This window comes from Doryrhamphus excisus, linkage group LG22, assembly GCF_037039965.1.
Source record: "Doryrhamphus excisus strain RoL-2023G ecotype Guam linkage group LG22, RoL_Dexc_Guam_v1.1, whole genome shotgun sequence".
NCBI classification, from domain to species: Eukaryota; Metazoa; Chordata; class Actinopteri; order Syngnathiformes; family Syngnathidae; genus Doryrhamphus; species Doryrhamphus excisus.
In genome coordinates this window covers 334,473-355,905 of record NC_136378.1, presented here as the reverse complement: position 1 = coordinate 355,905, position 21,433 = coordinate 334,473, and the positions used below count along the sequence as shown (strand labels likewise).

Here is a 21,433-nt window from a genome sequence, read left to right as displayed (position 1 = left end):
CTAACCTGGCCATCAACAGCAAGACGGGCTGGTGGTCTCGGTGATCTCGTTGCATGATTAGAGCCCAAAAGCAGCGGGTGCGAGGCAACGCTCGATGGCAGCTGACACCAAGAAGCTGTGAAGCGCCGCTCCAGCAGGAATTAGCACAGTTTTCCAGCTGCGTTAGCTTGAGGATTCCTTGGAAGGGACTTGGCCATGTCAAAGACCACGGCGTCTGTTAGCATGTCGTCATCAAACACGGCTTCCTGTTGTTGACGCTTGGCTGATGAATGAGCTTCATGAGTTGGTCTTTTTTCTTCTTCACCTCCGTATATGATCAGTGGCGGACCGTGATGTCACAAGAAACCATATTGGTTAGGAAACAAATCTGACACAGTAGATCTCAAAGGCTGTTTCCAACGATCTTATTGAAGTCGCTTTTTCTCTCTGAAGGCTGCTGTTATCGTTCCTGCGGTGCCGTGGTTATCATCCATCCTTCCAGCATGGCGGGAGACGACACCGCATGAAGCACAACCACGGATCAATTTCTCTGGGCTCAGATGTTGTGAAAGGAACGAGTAGAGTGTATGGATGGGCTGCACGGTGCATCCCAGATGGGGGGGGGGCATGGTGCATTTCCTCTGGACGCTTACTGTCCATGGTTTGTCATGCAGGGATGCAAAGTGAGACGGTGATGATGGTGATGGGGCTTCCATATGTACTTGGCTGGACCCTCAGAAGAGGGAGGTCTGGTCTCCAGCGGCCGCTTTGTTTACTGTCAACATCCTCGCTGGTCCTGCCTGCTCCCATTCTGTCACCGAGCCTCCGTCTCAGGCAGCCTCTCGCTCCGTGTCTTCCTACCCACACTGTTTACACAATACCGCTTCCAAGCACCGCTATGGTAGCTCCGTTAGGGAATCTCCTAATCTATCTCCAGGATAGGATAGATGACAATCTGTCCTCCTCCAGGCGCCATGGAGAAGGCCTGCATGGAGGTCCATGAGTCCGGGGTTGGCCGGCATGGGTGAAGCTTGAACGGACTTACACAGTCATGCACTCAGTCATGGTGTCAAGTAGTGATGGTATCAAGTAGTAATGGTATCAGTTAGTAATGGTATCAGTTAGTAATGGTATCAATTGGTAATGGTATCAAGTAGTGATGGTATCAAGTAGTGATGGTATCAATTAGTGATGGTATCAAGTAGTAATGGTATCAAGTAGTGATGGTATCAAGTAGTAAGGGTATCAATTGGTAATGGTATCAATTGGTAATGGTATCAGTTAGTAATGGTATCAATTGGTAATGGTATCAAGTAGTAATGGTATCAAGTAGTAATGGTATCAAGTAGTAATGGTATCAATTGGTAATGGTATCAATTGGTAATGGTATCAAGTAGTAATGGTATCAATTGGTAATGGTATCAAGTAGTAATGGTATCAATTGGTAATGGTATCAAGTAGTAATGGTATCAATTAGTAATGGTGTCACTAGGTCCATGCCAGTCCGTGCCAGTCCGTGCCAGTCTGTGCCACACTCTCTTGGAAGTCCACACAGACAGTTGAACACAGTAATACTCCCTACACGACATCACGCTAGAACCCACACAAGTCCTCCAAATGGCACAGCAATTATCGGCCACTTTGGCTCACATTCATATCTGCAATTATTCTAATGACTGCCTTTGGCCATTTTAGGTCTTTCTTCTCCGTTTTCATCTCTTTTATTGCTCACGGTTGCATCATCATCATCCTGCACGAAGAGAAAACTCCAAAGAGTGTTGGTGCCATCATCAAACCTGGAAAACTGCACTAATTTCATGTGACCATCGGGAATGGTGACCTTGTGTTTTTTGTATTTGCGTGGTGTGAAGACACCAGCCTTCTACTTGAAATCACCAAAGCTGTGGAATCATTGACCATGTGGACTCCAAGGGTGACCACAGACTTCCTGGTGTGCCACGGCGGCTCGGAGCGTGTGCCCAAATACAGTGCACCTTGCAGGGCCACAGCAGGTGGGAGGTGGGGGGTAAGGTGCCTGCACTCCAACCCCCACCTCCCACGTCCACCTCATTGGTGTAAGGGAATTAAAAAGTATTGTATGGCATCCTAACCAGTGGTACCCCCCCCATCACCAGTGAACAGGTGTTCCTAATGAAGTGGCCTTGTAAGTCGTCTGTAGAATAAGCACATTATTAGTTTATGAAAGACTAACTGGCTCCAATATGCTGCTTTATGCTGGGGGGGCGCTGGTGGGCGGAGACGTTGCTCGACGCCTCCCCCAAAAATGTCTCGCTCTCTCTCTCTGGTCTCTCTTTCTCTCTCTCTCTCTCTCTCTGTCTCTCTCTCTCTCTCTCTCTCTGTCTCTCTGTGTCTCCCTCTCTGTCTCTCTCTCTCTCTCTCTCTCTCTCTGTCTCTCTCTCTCTGTCTCTCTCTCTCTGTCTCTCTCTCTCTCTCTCTCTTTCTCTCTCTGTGTCTCTCTCTCTCTCTCTCTCTTTCTCTCTCTCTCTCTCTCTCTCTCGCTGTTTCCTGTCTGGCCAAAGTTGAAGCGTCGACTTCCCGGATTGGAAGCGTGATCCGGTGGAGCAGTTGGACCCAGGAAGGGAGCTCCGGTGTTTTCCCATGTTAGCTTGGCGTCACTCTGTGGAACGGTATCCGGACTCGGTGCTTGTCTTCGGTGTTTCTTCCAAACTTGGTCCAGCTCCAGGATGACAGGCGACCAGCACGCTCCACTTGTCCGGCTGGTGAGTGTTTACGCACGGCCACACGTCTTGTGTCGAGCCGCTCGGGCTCACGGATGTCCGGAAAACATCGGCGTGAGTCGGCGTGTTGCCGCTGCCGCATTCTCCTTCTTTTACGGGTCTCGTCGTTGCATCGAATGATTTAAGAGCCAAGAACGCCAAGTGCGGGTGTGGGTCGCTAATGGGAAGCAGTAATTGGACCACTTTATGGTGCGTAATGGCCAGGTGGTCTGATGGCGACCTAATGAAACTCTGCTTCAACGTTTTGTATTCCGTCTATTTGGTCCATTCAGGGTACAGCCTTCCGTACAATACTGTATAGAGTACACAGTACACAGTACACAGAAAGGCAGGCTCATTCTCTGACTAAAAGGATTTTGACAGTAGTGGCAAGCTAGGAGTACTGCAATACAATCACCTCATTTGCATACCTTATTATCACTAGTAGTATTGGGGTTGGTTGGTTGTGCTGAGATCCTTGAAAGTGTTCTTCAAATGTAAGGGTTAATGGCGTGGAGGTGGAGGGGTGTCAGGAAACCGCAGGCCGGACCCCCAGTTTGCCCTCGGACCAGACCAAGTACCACGGAGAACTTGGTTGCTTTGGGGTGGTGTAAACCTTCTTTTGCCACGCATGGGGTGTCTTCATGCTAAGCAGGTGTGACGCAACAATCCCCCCCCCCCACACGGCGATCTAGCGTAGCCTCCATCCAGGGGCTAGAAAAGTGTCACTAGTGGAGGTTGAATCCGGTTCTGGACTGAGATCCTCCTGAGGGCACAAGCAGCTTGTGTTGACGTCGTGTTGACCCGCATTGCCAGGTTAGCAAGACCAGCAGTGTATGCTAACACAGTTAGCAGGCAGCAGGAGCGACGTCAAAGTTGGGAAAAACATGTCACAACCCCCCCCTCCCCCCACGACGGCACGGAGCAGGGAAGTTCAACATGACCAACCGTCGTGTATCCGAGGAAGCACCACGGAGAACCTAAGCTCTGCCATCGGCAATGGGAATATTTCTAATTTTATATTTTTTTATATTTCTTTGAGCAGAAACTACGCCGCTAAATCAGAATAAAAACCCGTCCACTCCAGTCATGTCCCATGAGACCACCAGGGTACCCCTCCAAGCCTTGGAGGTGTTCCTCTCACGCTATCATCTGTTCCGTGATACATATTCCCCACGCTAGCCATCCAGCCATCCATCCAGCCAGCCAGCCAGCCAGCCATCCAGCCAACCAGCCAGCCAGCCAGCCAGCCAGCCAGCCAGCCAGCCAGCCCAGTAGGCATTGGCTTCTATCTTCCAGCTCCATATGCTCTCCTCCCTGCCAGTATTTATCGTTCTACCTGCCTCTTTTCCTCTCGCGTGCCTTCCTGCTTGTGCTGCGAGGGCTGGAGGACATTTAGTTCCAGTGAGAAGTTGACAGCAAAGTTTTTCACCTGCTTAACCTTCTTTGATTCTTGGAGGACGTGAACATCTAGCGTGTGTGCTGCGGGACGACGTCCATAGCTGATGGTTAACTTTAACGATGCGGCCGAGTGCCAGTGACGTAGAACGTCACGTTTGAACACATTAAAGCCTCCAAAAGGAAGCGAGCCTGAGGCAGCGTGCGACCTTCAGACTGACTTTGAGTCATAATGTGAAACACATGAGGCCCACAAAGCACCAGAAGAAGCAAGAGGGCAGATAGACATCTCTTATCTATTATCTCTTATCTTCTCGCCTGATTTCATTCAATAATTTGGCTCCTGTGTGCAATCTTCTTCTTCCATCTTCTTCTCAGGAAAAGGTGCGATGTTTATGTTCTCATGTATTTATTTTATTATCATATATTTATTTATTTGCAGGGATGGCACATTGTTCCCCTGGTCCTGGCCTGAGTTCTGGTCTCATTCCAAAGTGTGATGCAGGGATGGTTTTGGGACATGAAGGTCTAGGACTTCCCCATCAGTGGTGTAGTATGGTGGCCATGGTGATGTAGCGCACGCTGCTCCCGTGAGACCAGTTAGGATTTAAAGAAACAAATGAAGCTACGTTGGCTTGTTGTGCTTGTACCTAATAAAGTGGCCAGTGAGTTTCGAGCAGTGGACCTCCATGGCTAAGCTAGTTAGCGCCCAGCTGCTAGCGGGCTGCGTCGTGTACGTTTCCCATGATCCAACCTGCTGGCACCCGCCGTGTGGGATGAAGTCCAACCCCCGTTGTCTTGGCGATAACCCCCACTCCCACCCGGCCCGTCGCCGCCCTCGAGCTTTCCCGGCGTACCTGGAGGGGAGGGGCTGCTCTAAACCCAGGACACCTCTTCTGTTCCTGGTGCTCCTGGTATCGCCCAAAAGAAGCACCACCCGTTTGGCCTGTGATCTTCCTGACCAATACACCCCAAGGTGGTGCACCCTTGGGGGGCGGCCAAGCACTGGCCTGTAAAAGATCAGCAAGATTGGTTGAGAAACATGGACGCCATCATGTCATGATTGTAAACCTTGTGGTTGGGTGTCACACGTGAGCTCAATCCACAGGCGCTACCATAAATGTTTGAACCCCGGGGGGGTCCTCTTTCCCCCTCATGACCGCACGTGGCGTGGAAACGCAACATTCAGCTTTGCTTGTTTGCAGGAATGCACGTTTTTCCTCCACTAAAACATGCCAGATTGTTTCTGGGAACATTTCTCCCAGGTAAAAACTTTAGTGGAAGTCTTTTACTAGCGTATTATTCACGGTGCTGATGTCAGCCCCCGCCTGGGTGACACGTTGTTAAAAGAGAGAAGCAGAGGCATGGAGTACAGATGGAAAGTGGGGGGGGGGTACGGGGGGATGGTATTCAATATTCATTATTGCCTCCAAAACAAAGCGGATGGCTGCTAAATCCTGGCGCCGTTCTCTCCAGTGATGTGTTCCTCTGTCAGAGGCGGGACGTTTACCACAAGCGTGTGCTCCGGCTTGGCGTGGGACAGTTGCCGTGGGACAGTCGCCGTGGGACAGTCGCCGTGGGACAGTCATCATGGGACCGTCGCCGTGCCCCCGTCTACCAATGACTGCTGACAACAGAGCTGCCCCCCCTTCCGGCTTTGTGTGGATCCGGACTGGGGAGGCGTAACAATGGTGTGCAGCATTTCGCCCGGAATAGACCGTAGGAGAGAAGCTATCGATGAATGGGGGGGCTGCATGAAACATGGATGAAACATTTGGCTTTGATCCACCGGTGTCCCAGAGGTTCCTATCACCAGTATTCGGTTTAGCGTCCTAAAGCCATCGTCGTACAGCACAGACATTGTGACAGTTTAGCAGTAGCGCTACATGCTAACTCTACATGAGTGTTTTACTATTGCTGGATCTGGCAACCGGCCACATCGTTGTCTGGGTGCAGTAAAAGTCAAAAGTAGAAGCTGTTGACGGAAGCATCCGCTGCTGTGGCTGTGCTGTCTGTGGAATGGGTGCACCCAGGAACATCAGCGTGCTGTGAATGCTTAAGATGGCCAACGAGTGGGTATACTGGTACATACTGGTACATACTGGTACATACTGGTACATACTGGTACATACTGGTACATACTGGTGTGTCCTGGTATTGTTCACCTGCCAACTACGTGTCTAGTCTTGACTTAAAAGGGATGCAGTTGGTCCCGTATTAGCGTGAGAATGGAAAATGTTTCTTTCAAATGGGGAGGGCTTTTTTTGACAGCAGCCTTATTGCCATCCCTTTCCCCTTGTGGGACTAATAAAGGCTTATCTTATCTTATCTTATCGTTCCTGCTCTGTCACCAATGAGAGACACAAACAGCCAACAACTCCAAGTATGTTTGCTACATTTGGTGGTTGGCCAAAAGTAGTGAAAGTCGTCTTAAGAGGCAAACAAATATCCTCTATTGATCGTGTGCAGGCTGCCTGTGTGTTGCCACTGATCAATAAATAAGAATCAACTGGCAGAGGAGACCAATCGGTGTTTGATATGGACACATGATCCTAAACAAGCCTGGGGGGGGCTGGGAGCCAGGAGCCAATCGAAAAGCCGCCAGGGAAAACAATGGCTTGTACTCTCGACCCCCCATGGAAGGAAATACCAAACATTAGTGTGCTATAAATAGCAGAGCCTGACTTTGTAGCACAAGATAGAGGACAGGAACGCCCGCCCGCGGGGTCGCCCCGATCACAAGGTCTCCAACTGATCCTGGTCTTCCCCTCATCTAAATCCAGACTTCCAGACGGTGAAGACATCTTCAGCACCTGGAGAAACGTTCCCACCGGCCTCCTGGAAGCACCTGCATCAAGTTCTTGTCAGCCTCCTGGAGGTCCTGGTGTGGATTTGACATGAGGGCTCATCCACCATTTCATTGTCCACACTTGTATTGAGTGGACCGGGTCGTGCATGATTTATTGTAGCAAGCCTTTCTTCTGTCTTTGGTCCTTCAGCCGCACGGCGGCCTGCACACCAGCACCCACATCCCCACCAAGGCTGTGGGCTTGAGGCTTCCATCCGTTCATGGCAGCTTTCTTCTGCAAGGCCGTGTGGCTTTCCCTTTTCCCTTTTCCCTTTTCCCTTTCCAGGAGCATGGTCTGATATTTTAGACAAATGCGTTGGTCAGTGGGAGCGGGAATAGCGGCAGTCCGTAACCACTGCTGGTTCCACTCATGGAAAGCTGTGGTGAGACGATGCGCCAGTCTTTGGTTCATGGAGATGACCCTCACTCGTTGTAGAGCAGAAGCCCTGCAGTTGCTGTCGGTTGAAGCCAGGGATGTAGCATCGATGCTAATGCAGGAGGTGGTGGTCTTTCCCCGTCTCCGCTCGGGTTTGTGTGTGCGTGTGGGTTAGGAATGCAATTACTCGCTGAAAAGATCATGTTTTGCTTTACGTGGTGCAGATTGCTTTTGTCTAGCAGTGTGGAGTATATTTGCATATTCCCACAACATTCCAGTGAAAGCTAAGCCATTAAGGAGGTGTGCCCCCCCCCACACGGGCGTCATCATGTTGAAATACCAAATGTGAGTAGGTGTCAACTGTACACGCCTCGTGCACCGCTCCGTCCCGAGCGCTGATGAGGGGCGTGTCTTTTGGGGTCGTAGGTTCACGTCGGGAGAAGCGGCCTGGGAGGCGTTCAGGCTGAGCTCTCCAGCGCTCGATCCCTTCCCCGTCGTCCGGACAAATACACGCTCGGCACACGCAGTGGTACTTCACCGCCAACTCGGAGAGGTGACCACGTCTGACTGTGGTCATTCATGATGACCGGCTGGAGGATCCACACGGGTCCAAGTCTCGGCCTTTTGACGTGTGGCTTTCAAACGATTTGGCAAAATGGCAGAGCTTTGCATTGTCAAGCTGCTTAATGCAGTATTCACTGGTCCCAGGCACATACTGTATAGCGCACCTTGGTTAACGTCCGCCTTGGTTAGCACATTTTTTGGTCTACATCCAAAATATTTGCCTTCGCCGGCTTCGCGTCCAAAAGACAACTGGGTTTGTGGACACCGCCATCTTAGATCACAGGCGCAATGCATTGTGGGCCGCGGGCGTCACTATATGACAACAACGCATGGATGCAGGACATAGTAGCTATTAACGTTTAAAGGCGTATTTAGACGCTCAAAAACTGGAGTTCTACGCCCTAAGTGTGACAATATTCCATTTCCAAAGAAATCCACTCATCACGGTGGGGAAGGAACAATGAGCCGCAGTGAACGAGGGCTGATATTAGTATATTGTAAATATAATAAATATACAGTATATTATAAGTCATGTGATTGGCATCCCGGCCGTGAGCCAAACCGAAGTGGAAGTACGTAGGACAGCAGAACCTGGTCTTGCAGAAGCCCACAGCGGATTAACCGTACACACAGTGAGTCACGTGTTTAAGTGACAGCGACATAATCCAAGGTAATGTTATGCCCGAGCGCGGTGCCTTTTCATACAGAATTGGGGCATAGTGGCAGGCCTGAAAAATCCAATTTAAATACACGTAGGCAGGAAAATGGAAGCCTGCAGGCTTGCGAAACACGTGTACCCATCCTGGCCCGCATCCGTACGTGTACCTCCAAGTATGCGTCTTCTTGGTACGACCTTTGGCTTACCTCACTTTGGCCTACCTCTCCTGTACTTCATCTCCAGTAGATGTTTGAACTTCCAACGATTTTAGTTGTCCCTGGTTTAGCGTGATTGATGGGTTCCACAGGTGAAATACATTAGAGCCCTCAAGACATGGAATAACACCCCTATGGTCACACTTACATCTGTATTACCCAATCAGAAACGATAAGAAGACATAAAGAAGATGTTCAACCATTTTTATGCTTGCAAATGTTATTTTTTTATCATAACAGGCTGTATTCCACCATGAAACAGGGATCTATTATTGACTTTCTATTGAAGCAAAACGATAGAGTGAGGGTGCAATGTTGCATCCGGGATCTGTGATGTAGCGAGCGAAGACGGGATGGATGAGAACCCACAATGCAGTCCAGTCCTATGCTATCCTAAGCTGGAGCGAAGGATCCGGGTAGCGAAGACGTTGTTGCCTCCATCTTTGCCTGCTGCTGCCTTTTTTCTACTCGGCGCATGTAGGAAAGCGACCTTGAAATGTACAAAAGTTTCTTTTTCCAGGAACTCTTGAAAGGAATATGAAATGTTTCATGGTTTAGTCCTCACACGGGTACTTTGGGACTTGATGTTGACTCAGTGAAACACATGAAGGTTGCTTTTCAAACGCAGCGGCGAGAGAGAGAGAGAGAGAGCGCTAAAGCTAAACCGGTCTGCCAGGCTGCGGTGAACGAGGGATGGAAACGCCCTTCTGGCTGCAGGACTCTACGTTTTATCAACAGGCGTCACGAACCAGCCTTTTTGGGGACTCTGGCGGAAAGAAGGAAGGAGGGGAAGTCAGGTGGAAGATGGAACTGGGATGAGACCGAAGGAGGGGCAGATAAGCAAACATTGGGACGAGATGGGGGGCTTTTATGCTAGTTGTTCCTTTTTGTGTCAAAAACTACGAAAACAGGATAAAGTCAACAGTCTTATGTAACGGCGTGTTTTATTAACGACACGGCTACTGGAAAGGAAAGGGGATCCATCGGGATGCATCCATCGGGATCCATCCAGCCATCATCTATCCATCTTCTTCTGCTTATGGGAGGTTGGGTTGTGGGATGGGAAGGGACTTCCCTCTCCCCAGCCACTTCCATCCCAACGTGCCTCTCCAATGTGTCTTCCCCGAGGAACACGGTCAGGATCAAAGCCACACGGCTCCTCCTGAATCCCAGGTTCAACTGTCGGGTGGATCCTCCTGTCCAGCAGACCCGAGTAGACCTTAGCAGGTCTTAGCGGGTCTTAGCGGGTCTTAGCAGGAGTGTGATCCAGGATGGCTGGAACACAACCTCCACTAATGCGTCTAAATTCCACTGGCTGCACTTTAACAACGTCCGGCTTCTTAAAAGCTCAGCGTGTTTTGAGATTTCCGTGGATAATGGCAGCATTCATGCAGCGTGCTCATAATGATGACTTGTGTGCTGGGAAAATGAATGAAATGATCTTTTATTCCTGGAAGGTGACATGGCGGCCTCTGGCTTGGTATGTGGTGACCTCATAAGAAACCCGTGAATGAAAGCTCTGAGGGCGAGCAGAAGGGGAAGGATTTGTGTCGGACTGCCGTGTTTCTGCATGAAAAAAATAGTTGTTTCCAATCAACATTAAATGTCAGGTTGGGGGGGGGGGGGGGTGATGGGAAGGAACGTACATGTGCGTTGTGCATTCCAGAAGGTGGTGTTCCATTGGGGTCCGAGCATCTGCAGCAAATGGAGGAGCAGGTCAGTAATTGTGTAAGAATAACGGGAACATACCTCCGGGAGAAATTCCCATTTCCAGCAGCTCTGTCATCATAAACGTAATCACTTCACCCCAAGGTCAAACAACCAAGACCGACGGGACACGACGGGAGATAAGAGAAAGGAGCAAAGATGGAATTTGTAGTGCGAGTCCACAGCATGATCGACCTCCTAAGATGAGGGAACATTTTTGGAAACAAAATATGTGCAATGAGGTCAGGGAATCGATTGGGAATTTGAAAAGACAAATCTAAATTTCATCCCAAATAGTTAATTGGATAATCGATGAATGATTTGGCCCCATGTGGTGTTGTTTTTTCATCCGCTGAAGCAAGATTGCCTCTGCTGGTTGAAGTCCAGTACTACACCCTGGTTTGGCTCCAGGCTCCAAGACCCGACTGACTAGGAATCCATTCCACGCCAGCCTGCTGTTTAGCGTCTATGACTGTAATCACCGTCGTACACGCTGATGGCGTGCAGACGCGCGTACCAGATGAAAACATTCTCCTTCCAGAAGCGTCGGAAGAACGGCAGCAGAGAGCGTGTGCGGCGTGCACGCGTGTCGCACGCCGACTGTGCAGCTCCGCCCCAAGGAGCTCCCATCACTGCCGGCACGGTTTCCCCAGAGTGACATGGCTGGGCTTAATGGGCCTGCTGATGGCGTGTTAATTAGAACACGATGCTCCGTTAAGCACAGTCACATTAACGCTGGTCTCGGCGGCGCTGCTGACTTGTCCTCGGGAAAGAGGCCAGACTGCTGACTCCTGATCTGGACTGGATCATTTCAAACATCTGCTCCATGTGATGGCTTGAATCAATCCACACTCGTGGACTTCCAGTTTCTGCCATCCAGTCTGTGACGTCTTTCGAGAACGTGTTGATCCATTCCCTTCATGGCTCCATCATTCCACAAAGTCCGCGTTGTCTGACTGTTTTTCCTTTTTTCCCGGCAGGTGACGGGCCAGCTTCCGTGGGATCTGATGTCGCCTTTAGATCGGTTCAACTGAAGATGGAAACACTGGAGTCCGAGCTGACCTGCCCAATCTGCCTGGAGTTATTTGAAGACCCTCTGCTCTTGCCGTGCGCCCACAGCCTGTGCTTCAACTGCGCCCACCGCATCCTGGTGTCCCACTGCTCTTCCAGCAAGCCGCTCGAGTCCGTTTCGGCCTTCCAGTGCCCCACCTGTCGTTACGTCATCACGCTGAATCACCGCGGGCTGGAGGGCCTGAAGCGCAATGTGACGCTGCAGAACATTATTGACCGCTTTCAAAAGGCCTCCCTCAGCGGCCCCAATTCGCCCACCGAGAGCCGGCGCCTGCAGCGGCCCTACACCGCCACCATTAGCGGCACCATAGCCGGAACGATTGGCGGCGGGGGCACGAGTGGAAGCAGCGCCCGGAGCAGCCCGGCCACTTCCAGCCACCCGCACGCCAACCACGCCAACCACGCCAACCACGCCAACCACACCAACGCCAACCACAGCCCGGCTTTTGTGGCCAAAATGGATCCGCGCATCAGCTGCCAGTTCTGCGAGCAGGATCCACCTCGCGAGGCCATCAAGACGTGCGTCACGTGCGAGGTGTCGTACTGCGACCGCTGCCTGCGGGCCACCCACCCCAACAAGAAGCCCTTCACCGGTCACCGCCTGGTGGAGCCCGTGCCCGACACGCACCTCCGCAGCCTGACCTGCGTGGAGCACGAGAACGAGAAGGTCAACATGTACTGCCTGGTGGACGACCAGCTCATATGCGCCCTCTGCAAGCTGGTCGGCCGCCACCGGGAGCACCAGGTGTCCTCGCTCACCGAACGCTTCGACAAGCTCAAAGTAGGTCCTCCGTCTTCTTTGACTTCCTGTCGCTTGATTGGTGTTAGCATTCTAACCGATGCTGTCCCGCACGCGGTTGCTTTTCGTTCCGCTTCTTCTACTGACGCGGGTCAATCCCAGGGGTTCTTGCTGCGCCGTGATATTGGATTAGCAGCATTGCTAACCAATGCAAATGATAGACGTACAATCCAAGGCAAACAGAGCGTAGTCAAACTGGGCTAGCAAGCCTGATTCCCAGCTTGACCGGGTCGGGACTCCCACGGCAAAACTGTAAATAAGTCTTAGAGATCCTGCAATAGCTGACATGTCGCCTTGATGCTGGAACGGTTTGGAAGTGCTTCCAGTCGGGAAGCTCTACTGGGAAGGTGCCACTGGGTGTGTCTGCAGCTTTAATGCTAATGCTAATGCTAATGCTAATGAGCTGTTTATCCTCTCTCTGTGTCTCTGACCCCGGGTCTCCAAGAAACGCTTCTGTGCACCTGGTCCACTTTGTCACAAGGCGCCCCAGACTGGTTGGAACCAGATCAGACCAGTTCACCTTTTTAGCACTTAGATCTTCATCCTCGCCCGTGCAGCCCCAACACCGGAGCGTCACATGCCGCCACATCATCAGATTCCCTCGGCAACAAAGAGCCACGCAGAGGAAGGGAGCGGTGCTGGCCGGCAGTGGCGGCGTAATAGTCGATGAGCTGGCATTCCGTGTGACCGCTGAGCTGTCAGAGCCAGACTGCTGAGTCGGTGTGAACTCCACGACAGAGGCACAGGCTGACGTGGACTCCACCAGCCGTGGCCTACCAGGGCCAGCCGGTAGCAGCTGGAGTCGAACACGCGTCCAGGACCTTGTTCTCCATGGCTTTAGTCGTCAAAACGTCAAAACGTGACCTTGCTGCTGGTTCCCTGACAGGCTTTGCTTTGTGAATGAAATATTCTATTCATGTTGGATGCCTTGAGGAGGCCATAAGGAGCAGTCTGCTCCTCCTCCTGACGAGGAGTAGATGTAGATGTAGATGTAGACACCAGCTTCGTACTTCAGGGTGCACGACACGGCGCTAAGTTAACCCGCTGAGCCTCACCCACAGGAGCACCGTGTTGACTTCACGCTTGCGTCCTCCTGCCACCTCCTCCTGTTGAGGGTGAGAGACTTTACTGCAAGAAGTAGCTGCCCCTCACCCATCCCCACTTCTCCCCCCTCCTCTTCACGCCTTCTTTCTTGTGCTTCTTCGGAAAAGCTCCCTGCAGCCAAGCTTTGAACTTTCTCCACTTTGAAATCCTGAGGAATCTGGCCCACATCTGGGAGAGCAGCTGTCCGAGTCCAAGGCCACTTCAGCTGGCAGCTAATGGATAATCTGGCATAGGAGAGGAAGGCTGATCATGGAGGATGTAGGTCGGGGGGAAATGGGGGGGGGGGTCTATTCTCCTTTTTTAATAACAAAGTTTATTAGAAGTTAAAAAAAACTTTATCTCCATTCATACTTCCTGGTTTGCTTGGGAATTGTTCTTCTTGTGTTTCGGAATAAAGACACGTTGGGGGGATGGGGGGGGTTATGTTTTGCTGGTGTTGTTTTAGCGTGGTTGCGGTGGTTGTCGGACCTGCTCAGCATCTGGACTCCGTGAAGACGCTCGGCCTTCTCTTTGTTCCCTTCCTGCTGAAAGCCCACCACAGGGGGTCCTCACACGGAAGGGAAAAGGTAACCCACCCAAGGGACATTCCCCAGTGGGCCAGATTGTGTTTACAGGTGTGTACGTATGTGGAAGCAGACTATTAGGTCTGACATGTCAAGTGATGGGGTTGGGCTGGGGTGGGGGGGCTGAGTGCGTTGCCAGGGGGAATCACAGCTCCATGTGGAGCCCTGCAGGAGATGGAGATCACTTAGTCATGCAGACTGCAAAGATGAGTAAAAAGCTTTTTGTGTACCGCTTGAAGATGTGTGAGCAAGAGTGTTGCCGCACACACGCACACACACACACGCACACACACACACACACACACTGCATGGTCACACGTGCCGATGATGGCCCATCACAGGGTTTGGTAGGTCATGGAAGAGAAGCTTAACAAATCAATCTGGGCCTGTGGAGCATTTATGGAAATGGAAAGCTTTTAAGAGCTTTGTTGTTGTCGTCCGTACGTCAGCATGCAGGAAGAAGAATGGGATCATACTTGGATACTGGGATCATATGGACCACTTCTATGCATCTCCTGTCTTTACTTCACACCAGTGCTCAGGTGGCCTCCACACACCTCGACTCAACAGAAACACTGTCTCATATTTATGGATTTACAAGTCATTTCCACTAAAAAGGTTCAATATTCATGGAATATTTTTGTAGCTTGAGCATAGAAACCCTGTCCATTAGAGCTCTATAGTCAGGAAATAACACCCCTATAGTCACTTTTACTCTCCTATTATTCTGTTTACTGTGGGATCACTGCAGGGAATATTTTTACTTTACTTATTCAAAACTTCGGAAAGTGTTTCAAAAAAGCCCCAAGCTTACCACTTCCACACAGAAGAGGAGGAGAACCCTTTTTCACTCAATCTAAGCTATGGTGCGTCCCTCTGGACCACAATATATATAACATATATAATATATATTTAACTTGTGTTCCAATATTTTTGGACTAATAATAGGACAGTCAAGCACCGGGTGCATTCCCCCACCTCCACATCTCGTTGTTTACCGTAAAATGGGATGAATGAGCACTTCATTTATTCATCTGTGGCGCAGATCTCCTTTCTGCTCGTGGAAAGTGATGACACACGGTCTCCAGTCACGGGGAGCCTTTGGATGCTGGAAGGGATTTAGCAGAATTTCATTAAGAAGACTCGTTTCATGAAAAGGGGGCAAAAAGCAGAAACCCAGCAGGTGCTGCGTGTCGCACCCCAAGCTAGCTGGGGGCTCAGGGACCCACATCCAGTCCTGATCCACATCTGGAACGCAGGAACTGCAAGAATTAGCATTTGGTACTGTTGGATCTGCAGCTTGTCGCTAGATGAGACGTCAAGACTGCACAGCAGGGGTCCTACACAAGTAGAAAAGTAGTATTAATAGTAGTAGTATTAGTAGTCGTAGAAGAAAAGTACACAATTGTTGGTGATGGAAGCATTTGCTCGACGCAGAAAAAAACTCCTCAAATACTTTTTGCGTTGGAGGTAGTGGAATTATTTGAACAATGGTAGCATCCCATCATTTATTGACCTGACGCTAACGCTGCAACCAACCTTGATTTCTCACTTGAATCCCGTCCTGCTCCACCTTCATCCCCTCCAGCTTCTTCTTGCTCGAGGAGGAGCGTGTGAACCAGACACCGTGCGGGAATGTGTGTTTGCTATTTACAGCCGCCCTTCCGGTCACCATCCACAGGGGGTCCCCCCACCCCCCACCCCGACGGCGCTGTCCACAGCAGTAATGCCATACTGACCATACTGTAGTCACATGATGATCACATGACTCAGCAGCCTGTGGTCCAAGGTCAGGTTCTTATGCAGATGCCCCCAACCCCTCCCACCGCTACAATGTCCAGATAATCTTGATGGTCTTCATCGCCCTCCCAGCAGCTGCCAGAGTAACGCCAGTAACCCCAGTAACCCCAGCTGCCGTCCAAAGTGACCAGTTATTGATATACGATATCCTCTCGTCAAGCCAATCCGGGCGCAAACGTAGCGACACGGACAGAGGAAGAGGAGGATGAGAAGAGGAGGACGAGGAGAGTCGGTCGGGGCAAAGCGGAGGACAGCCGACGTTGTGGCAGAGCGAGGATGCGTCATGAGATGTGGCAGGGAAAGGAAAGGAAAGATGTTAGGATCCTTGCTAGGGATTAACATGACAAGCATTCCCATCCGTTCCGTTTGCCTCCAGGAAAGCCTGAGGTCATACGGCTGTCAGGAATACTCCATCTTGCTAACCTCGGGTTGGTTCTGAGGAGCAAATTGCATATGAACACAGCTGATAAACGCTGGATAATGTTTAACAGTGATTATAGGGGTGTTATGTCATCTCTACAGGACTCTAATGGTGTTCCAAAGCCTATTTATAAATCATAAAAACAGGTATTCTATGACAATATTCCATTTATCAACATTACAAACGAGGGGGGCCGTGACCAAATGGTCGAGTATTTTTTGATGTTGAGTCTGTGGCTCACTGTTGCCTCCGTAGGACGAGTGTGGTATTACACCACACTGTAGTGTACACTAATATGACGGAAGGCTTGCCGTGAAGGGCGTACTGCGTTGTGAATGCCCCACCAGAGCCTGAGCCGCCATCATTCCTGGTTTCCTGCTTGAGGCGTTGCCATGACAGCAGTGTGTACACTTGGCTCAGCTTTGCTGGTCTGCACCTGACGGCAAATCCCTTCTTTGATTCAGCCGCCATTGTGAGGACAATACTGTTTGGGCAGCCGCCAATGAGACTCCCATGAGCGGGTGTCTCGCGTCGGCCGCGTATTTACTCTGGCCTACGCCGCGGTGTCGGATGCGGCCTGGGTACACAAGATGCAAGTCTGAGATTTGGAGGAACGAATCTGCTTATCGCACTTTGTTTGTCGTCATTGTGTTCTTTATCGTGTCTTGTCTGTTCCTCCAGACTTCAGAAGAAGTTGAGTCATGGAAACATGGCGGCCGTACGTCCCGCATTGTTGCCGCCACCTTATCGGAGCAGAGCTGCGTTATCTGTGCACAAAGCCTCCGCGTGACCACAGCGGCTTGGGCCAGGAGTCATACGTAGTTGGAGTCTGGAAGGACCGGTCTTCCATATCCCGCCTGGAGCTCCTGGCAGCAGCCTGGTGATATCATCTGCTGAGGATGAGAAAGGACAAAGATAACAAGCCGCATGGCGTCCCGCTCGGATGATCAAACTATTTCAAAGATCCACGCGGCCTTCTCCATGCATACTACGCCATTCGGGGGCGGACGTGGTTCACAGGTCGGATGAAGGTTCTCAGAGAAGCCGAGTCTGTTGGCAGGGATAGCTGGGATAGCTGCTGCAGGATGAAACAGCCATGGCTTGGCTTGGCATGTCATGGCATGGCATGGCATGGCATGGCATGGCTTGGCATGGCATGGCTTGGCATGGCTTGGCATGGCTCACTAAATTCCACTGCGCACAGGTCAAGTGTCAAGACGAGCGCCATCATTTGTCCCGTGGTCGCGTTGCTCCAATGAGGTCGAGTGAAATGAAGGAAAGATCTTTGAAGCTTTTTCAACATGTTACTCTTTCTTTTTGTTCAAATATGAGACGATACGAGACGAGGATGATATGAATTTCCATAAACGCCTCCATGACTTAAAAAGGTCACTTTGTCCCGGATCTATTTTCATCATGTTGGCTTTTCATGGTTTCATGGTCAATAAATGGATGGATGGATGGATGGACGGATGGATGGATGGACGGATAAATGGATGGAGGGATGGATGGACGGATGGACTGACAGAGGGATGGATGGATGGACGGATGGACAGATGGAGGGACAGACGGAGGGACAGATAGATGGAAAGCAGCACAGCCAATGGACCCCCCCAGACTAAGGTGTCTTTGTACGCCCCACCCGCTGCACACAAAGGGTGCCCATTTGACCAAACACCCCCCCCCCCACCACACGTTGGCGTCCTCACTAGAATTTAGATGACATTTTCACGCTGTAAAAATCAAACGTTAGCATGCGTCGTTTCACGAGCGCCTAACCCTGGAAGGTGGCCAACACGTCCAAATGAATGTCGGCGGCCATTTCCAAAGCGTTAACATTCCACCATGACAACAAAGGAACAGGCCTCACGGCCGTGTTGCTGCCGGGATTTGGTCCCGTGGAATATCCTCCTCGGTTTCCCAGGAGGCTCGTGTTACTGACACGACGACGCTCCCAAAAATGCTCCTCGTTAACAACAGCTGTAACGCCAGCCCGCTTCTGTTCTTCTCCTCTTCATGACTTTTCATCTCCAGCTTGCCTTCCTTCTTTCTGCGTCTCCGTCACGCCGAATGTCCTTTGTATCGGAGAGGATCCCAAATTCATTAAATGGGAAAATACTTTGAAGTCAGATACTTCCCCTTGGGGCGTGCTGATGCCTTGCTGGTGTCGCCGCGCCATAATGGCCCAAGGTTTTTGCTACTGGACTTTTTCATCTCATTAGGCAAGCAAGGCAGTGGGGGGGGGGGGGGCATTGTAATGTTCCTCCTGTCTTCTTGCTGCTTTGCTTCATGCTTGAACTTCACACTCACCTTTTGGAAGGAAGATCTTTGCATGGGACCGAAGGATGAATGTGACGCATGCGTTCCTCAACATGGGAATGGGACTCTGTCTTTCTTCTATCACTAGGCTAATACCATGCATCCCTGGTATCGCCAGGCTAATACCATGCATCCCTGGTATCGCTAGGCTAATACCAGACATCCCTGGTATCGCTAGGCTAATACCATGCATCCCTGGTATCGCCAGGCTAATACCATGCATCCCTGGTATCGCTAGGCTAATACCATGCATCCCTGGTATCGCTAGGCTAATACCATGCATCCCTGGTATCGCTAGGCTAATACCATGCATCCCTGGTATCGCTAGGCTAATACCATGCATCCCTGGTATCGCTAGGCTAATACCATGCATCCCTGGTATCGCTAGGCTAATACCATGCATCCCTGGTATCGCTAGGCTAATACCATGCATCCCTGGTATCGCTAGGCTAATACCATGCATCCCTGGTATCGCTAGGCTAATACCAGACATCCCTGGTATCGCCAGGCTAATACCAGACATCCCTGGTATCGCTAGGCTAATACCATGCATCCCTGGTATCGCTAGGCTAATACCATGCATCCCTGGTATCGCTAGGCTAATACCAGACATCCCTGGTATCGCTAGGCTAATACCATGCATCCCTGGTATCGCTAGGCTAATACCATGCATCCCTGGTATCGCTAGGCTAATACCATGCATCCCTGGTATCGCTAGGCTAATACCAGACATCCCTGGTATCGCTAGGCTAATACCAGACATCCCTGGTATCGCTAGGCTAATACCATGCATCCCTGGTATCGCTAGGCTAATACCAGACATCCCTGGTATCGCTAGGCTAATACCAGACATCCCTGGTATCGCTAGGCTAATACCATGCATCCCTGGTATCGCTAGGCTAATACCAGACATCCCTGGTATCACGAGGCTGTGCTGGTGTAGCAAAGGCAGGATGGTTGATGAACGTATACATCTGTGTGACAGGGATATTTCTCTTTCTCTCATGCCATGCCATGGCGTGTCCGTCTCAGCCTTGGCGTGTCCATGCCATGGCGTGTCCATGCCATGGCGTGTCCGTCTCAGTCTTGGCGTGTCCATGCCATGGCGTGTCCGTCTCAGCCTTGGCGTGTCCATGCCATGGCGTGTCCATGCCATGGCGTGTCCATGCCATGGCGTGTCCATGCCATGCCGTGTCCGACTCAGCCTTGGCGTGTCCATGCCATGGCGTGTCCGTCTCAGCCTTGGCGTGTCCATGCCATGGCGTGTCCATGCCATGGCGTGTCCATGCCATGGCGTGTCCATGCCTTGGCGTGTCCGACTCAGCCTTGGCGTGTCCATGCCATGGCGTGTCCGTCTCAGCCTTGGCATGTAGGCTAGGATCTGCTGGTTCCTAGCCAGTCTCCATGTGTCATAACATTAGTGATGCCGAGTGACCACAATACTACATATGCAGTAATATGCATATGCTGGTCTTTCAATATTTTTGGACAAACAGGCCAGAGTCAACCAAACATTTTAAACCTCGACATAGCGAGGGACGACTGTACTCGTGTTTTTTGTGTCTTTTATTCAAGTCAATACTGTATTTGAGACTGTTGCACGTTTATCCAGACCTGCATCAAAATGTCCATGTCGTGTCCTTGGCCTCTGCCCCAGTCCTTCCCTGCACCAAGTCTCATGGAAAACCGTTCAGCAACTTTTGTGTCATTTTGCTTGCTGACAAAAACCAGTGGATTGTCAGGTCCTTGGCACGGGAGACCACCTGGAGGGTTTTAGATGTTTATTAAAAGTCTTTATGGCAGCTTAGTGGCATCCTGCCATTGTTGTGCAGGGACCGGCGAGGCTGGCCTGTGTCACCCTGTGTGTGTGTGTGTGTGTGTGTGTGTGTACTTACGCAGGTGTGTGTGTGTGTTTGTAGGCTTATCAGGTGAGCCCGGGCAGAGTGTCAGATGCGGTGATGGAGGCTTCAAAGACGAGCGCTGCGGTGAGTTCCCCGGCTTTTACCAACTAACCACCTCAAGCACCAACCCCCCCCCCCCCCCCCCCCCCGCCTGCTGCTAGGGTGCCTGCTGCTAGGGTGCCTCCTGCTAGGGTGCCTGCTGCTAGGGTGCACGCTACGAGACGCCCAAGAGGAGCCCAAGTAATGTTGTTAAGAGGTGGAAGAGAGATGGGCTGGTCGGAGCAGTGGCCAGGTGTGGGTTCAAACCCATTTCCCTTTCACTGCATGAACTCTTTAAACGGCCGCCTTTTCCGTCTCTGCCTGCCGCCATCGTTTTGTTGCAGCCATTTGCGGCTTCACTCGTTTTCCATCTTTTTGTACCTGCACGTTGGTTAAGTGTATTTAGCGTACTCGGTTAACCGTCAAGGTGACTGAGCATTTGATCATTAAAATTCATACAAGGTGATTGGTTTGTTTTGACAGGAATGATGTCATTCTTACAACACAATTGGACGTCTGCTACACAAAGTACACAAAGTACACAAAGTCACTCCGTCAGTCAGGATGCATTTTTGCAGACTGATCATATCATCCTTAACGTCGAACATCTTAATGACTTTTGGACACACCCTCCATCCCCGTGTTGACCCTTTGTCCCTCCTCCACTTCCACAGCAAACCCTGGAGAACAACCTGACCAACTTGGTGAAGAGGAACAGCGAATTGGAGAACCAGATGGCCAAACTCATCCAGATCTGCCAACAGGTGGAGGTATGCTGCATCCTTCTCACCTTCTCAATGCTGATTTTGGTTTGGTGGTCCTTCATCCAATGTTTGATATCAGTCACTTTGCTTCTAAAAAAAACTATCCGACTTCCATCCTTTCCTTTTTGCTATTCCGTAAGGTTTTAGAACGATCAGCACTCTGATCCAT

General features: G+C 50.8%; 1 protein-coding gene across 4 annotated transcripts in view; it reads left to right on the top strand.

The window, feature by feature from the left end:
- The window catches only part of mid2 (midline 2), a 58,065-nt gene that overhangs the window by 20,012 nt on the left and 16,620 nt on the right, over positions 1 to 21,433 (top strand). For 2 of the 4 annotated variants that reach the window (XM_058062805.2, XM_058062804.2), the window contains 3 exons: positions 11,464 to 12,335; positions 20,480 to 20,545; positions 21,175 to 21,270. In XM_058062805.2, the coding sequence (XP_057918788.2) occupies positions 11,520 to 12,335; positions 20,480 to 20,545; positions 21,175 to 21,270 (978 nt within the window). In that variant the 5' untranslated portion in view covers positions 11,464 to 11,519. Of the gene's footprint in view, positions 1 to 2,500; positions 2,721 to 11,463; positions 12,336 to 20,479; positions 20,546 to 21,174; positions 21,271 to 21,433 lie in introns of those variants that run through there. The other 2 variants (XM_058062802.2, XM_078788194.1) reach the window with 2 other exon arrangements.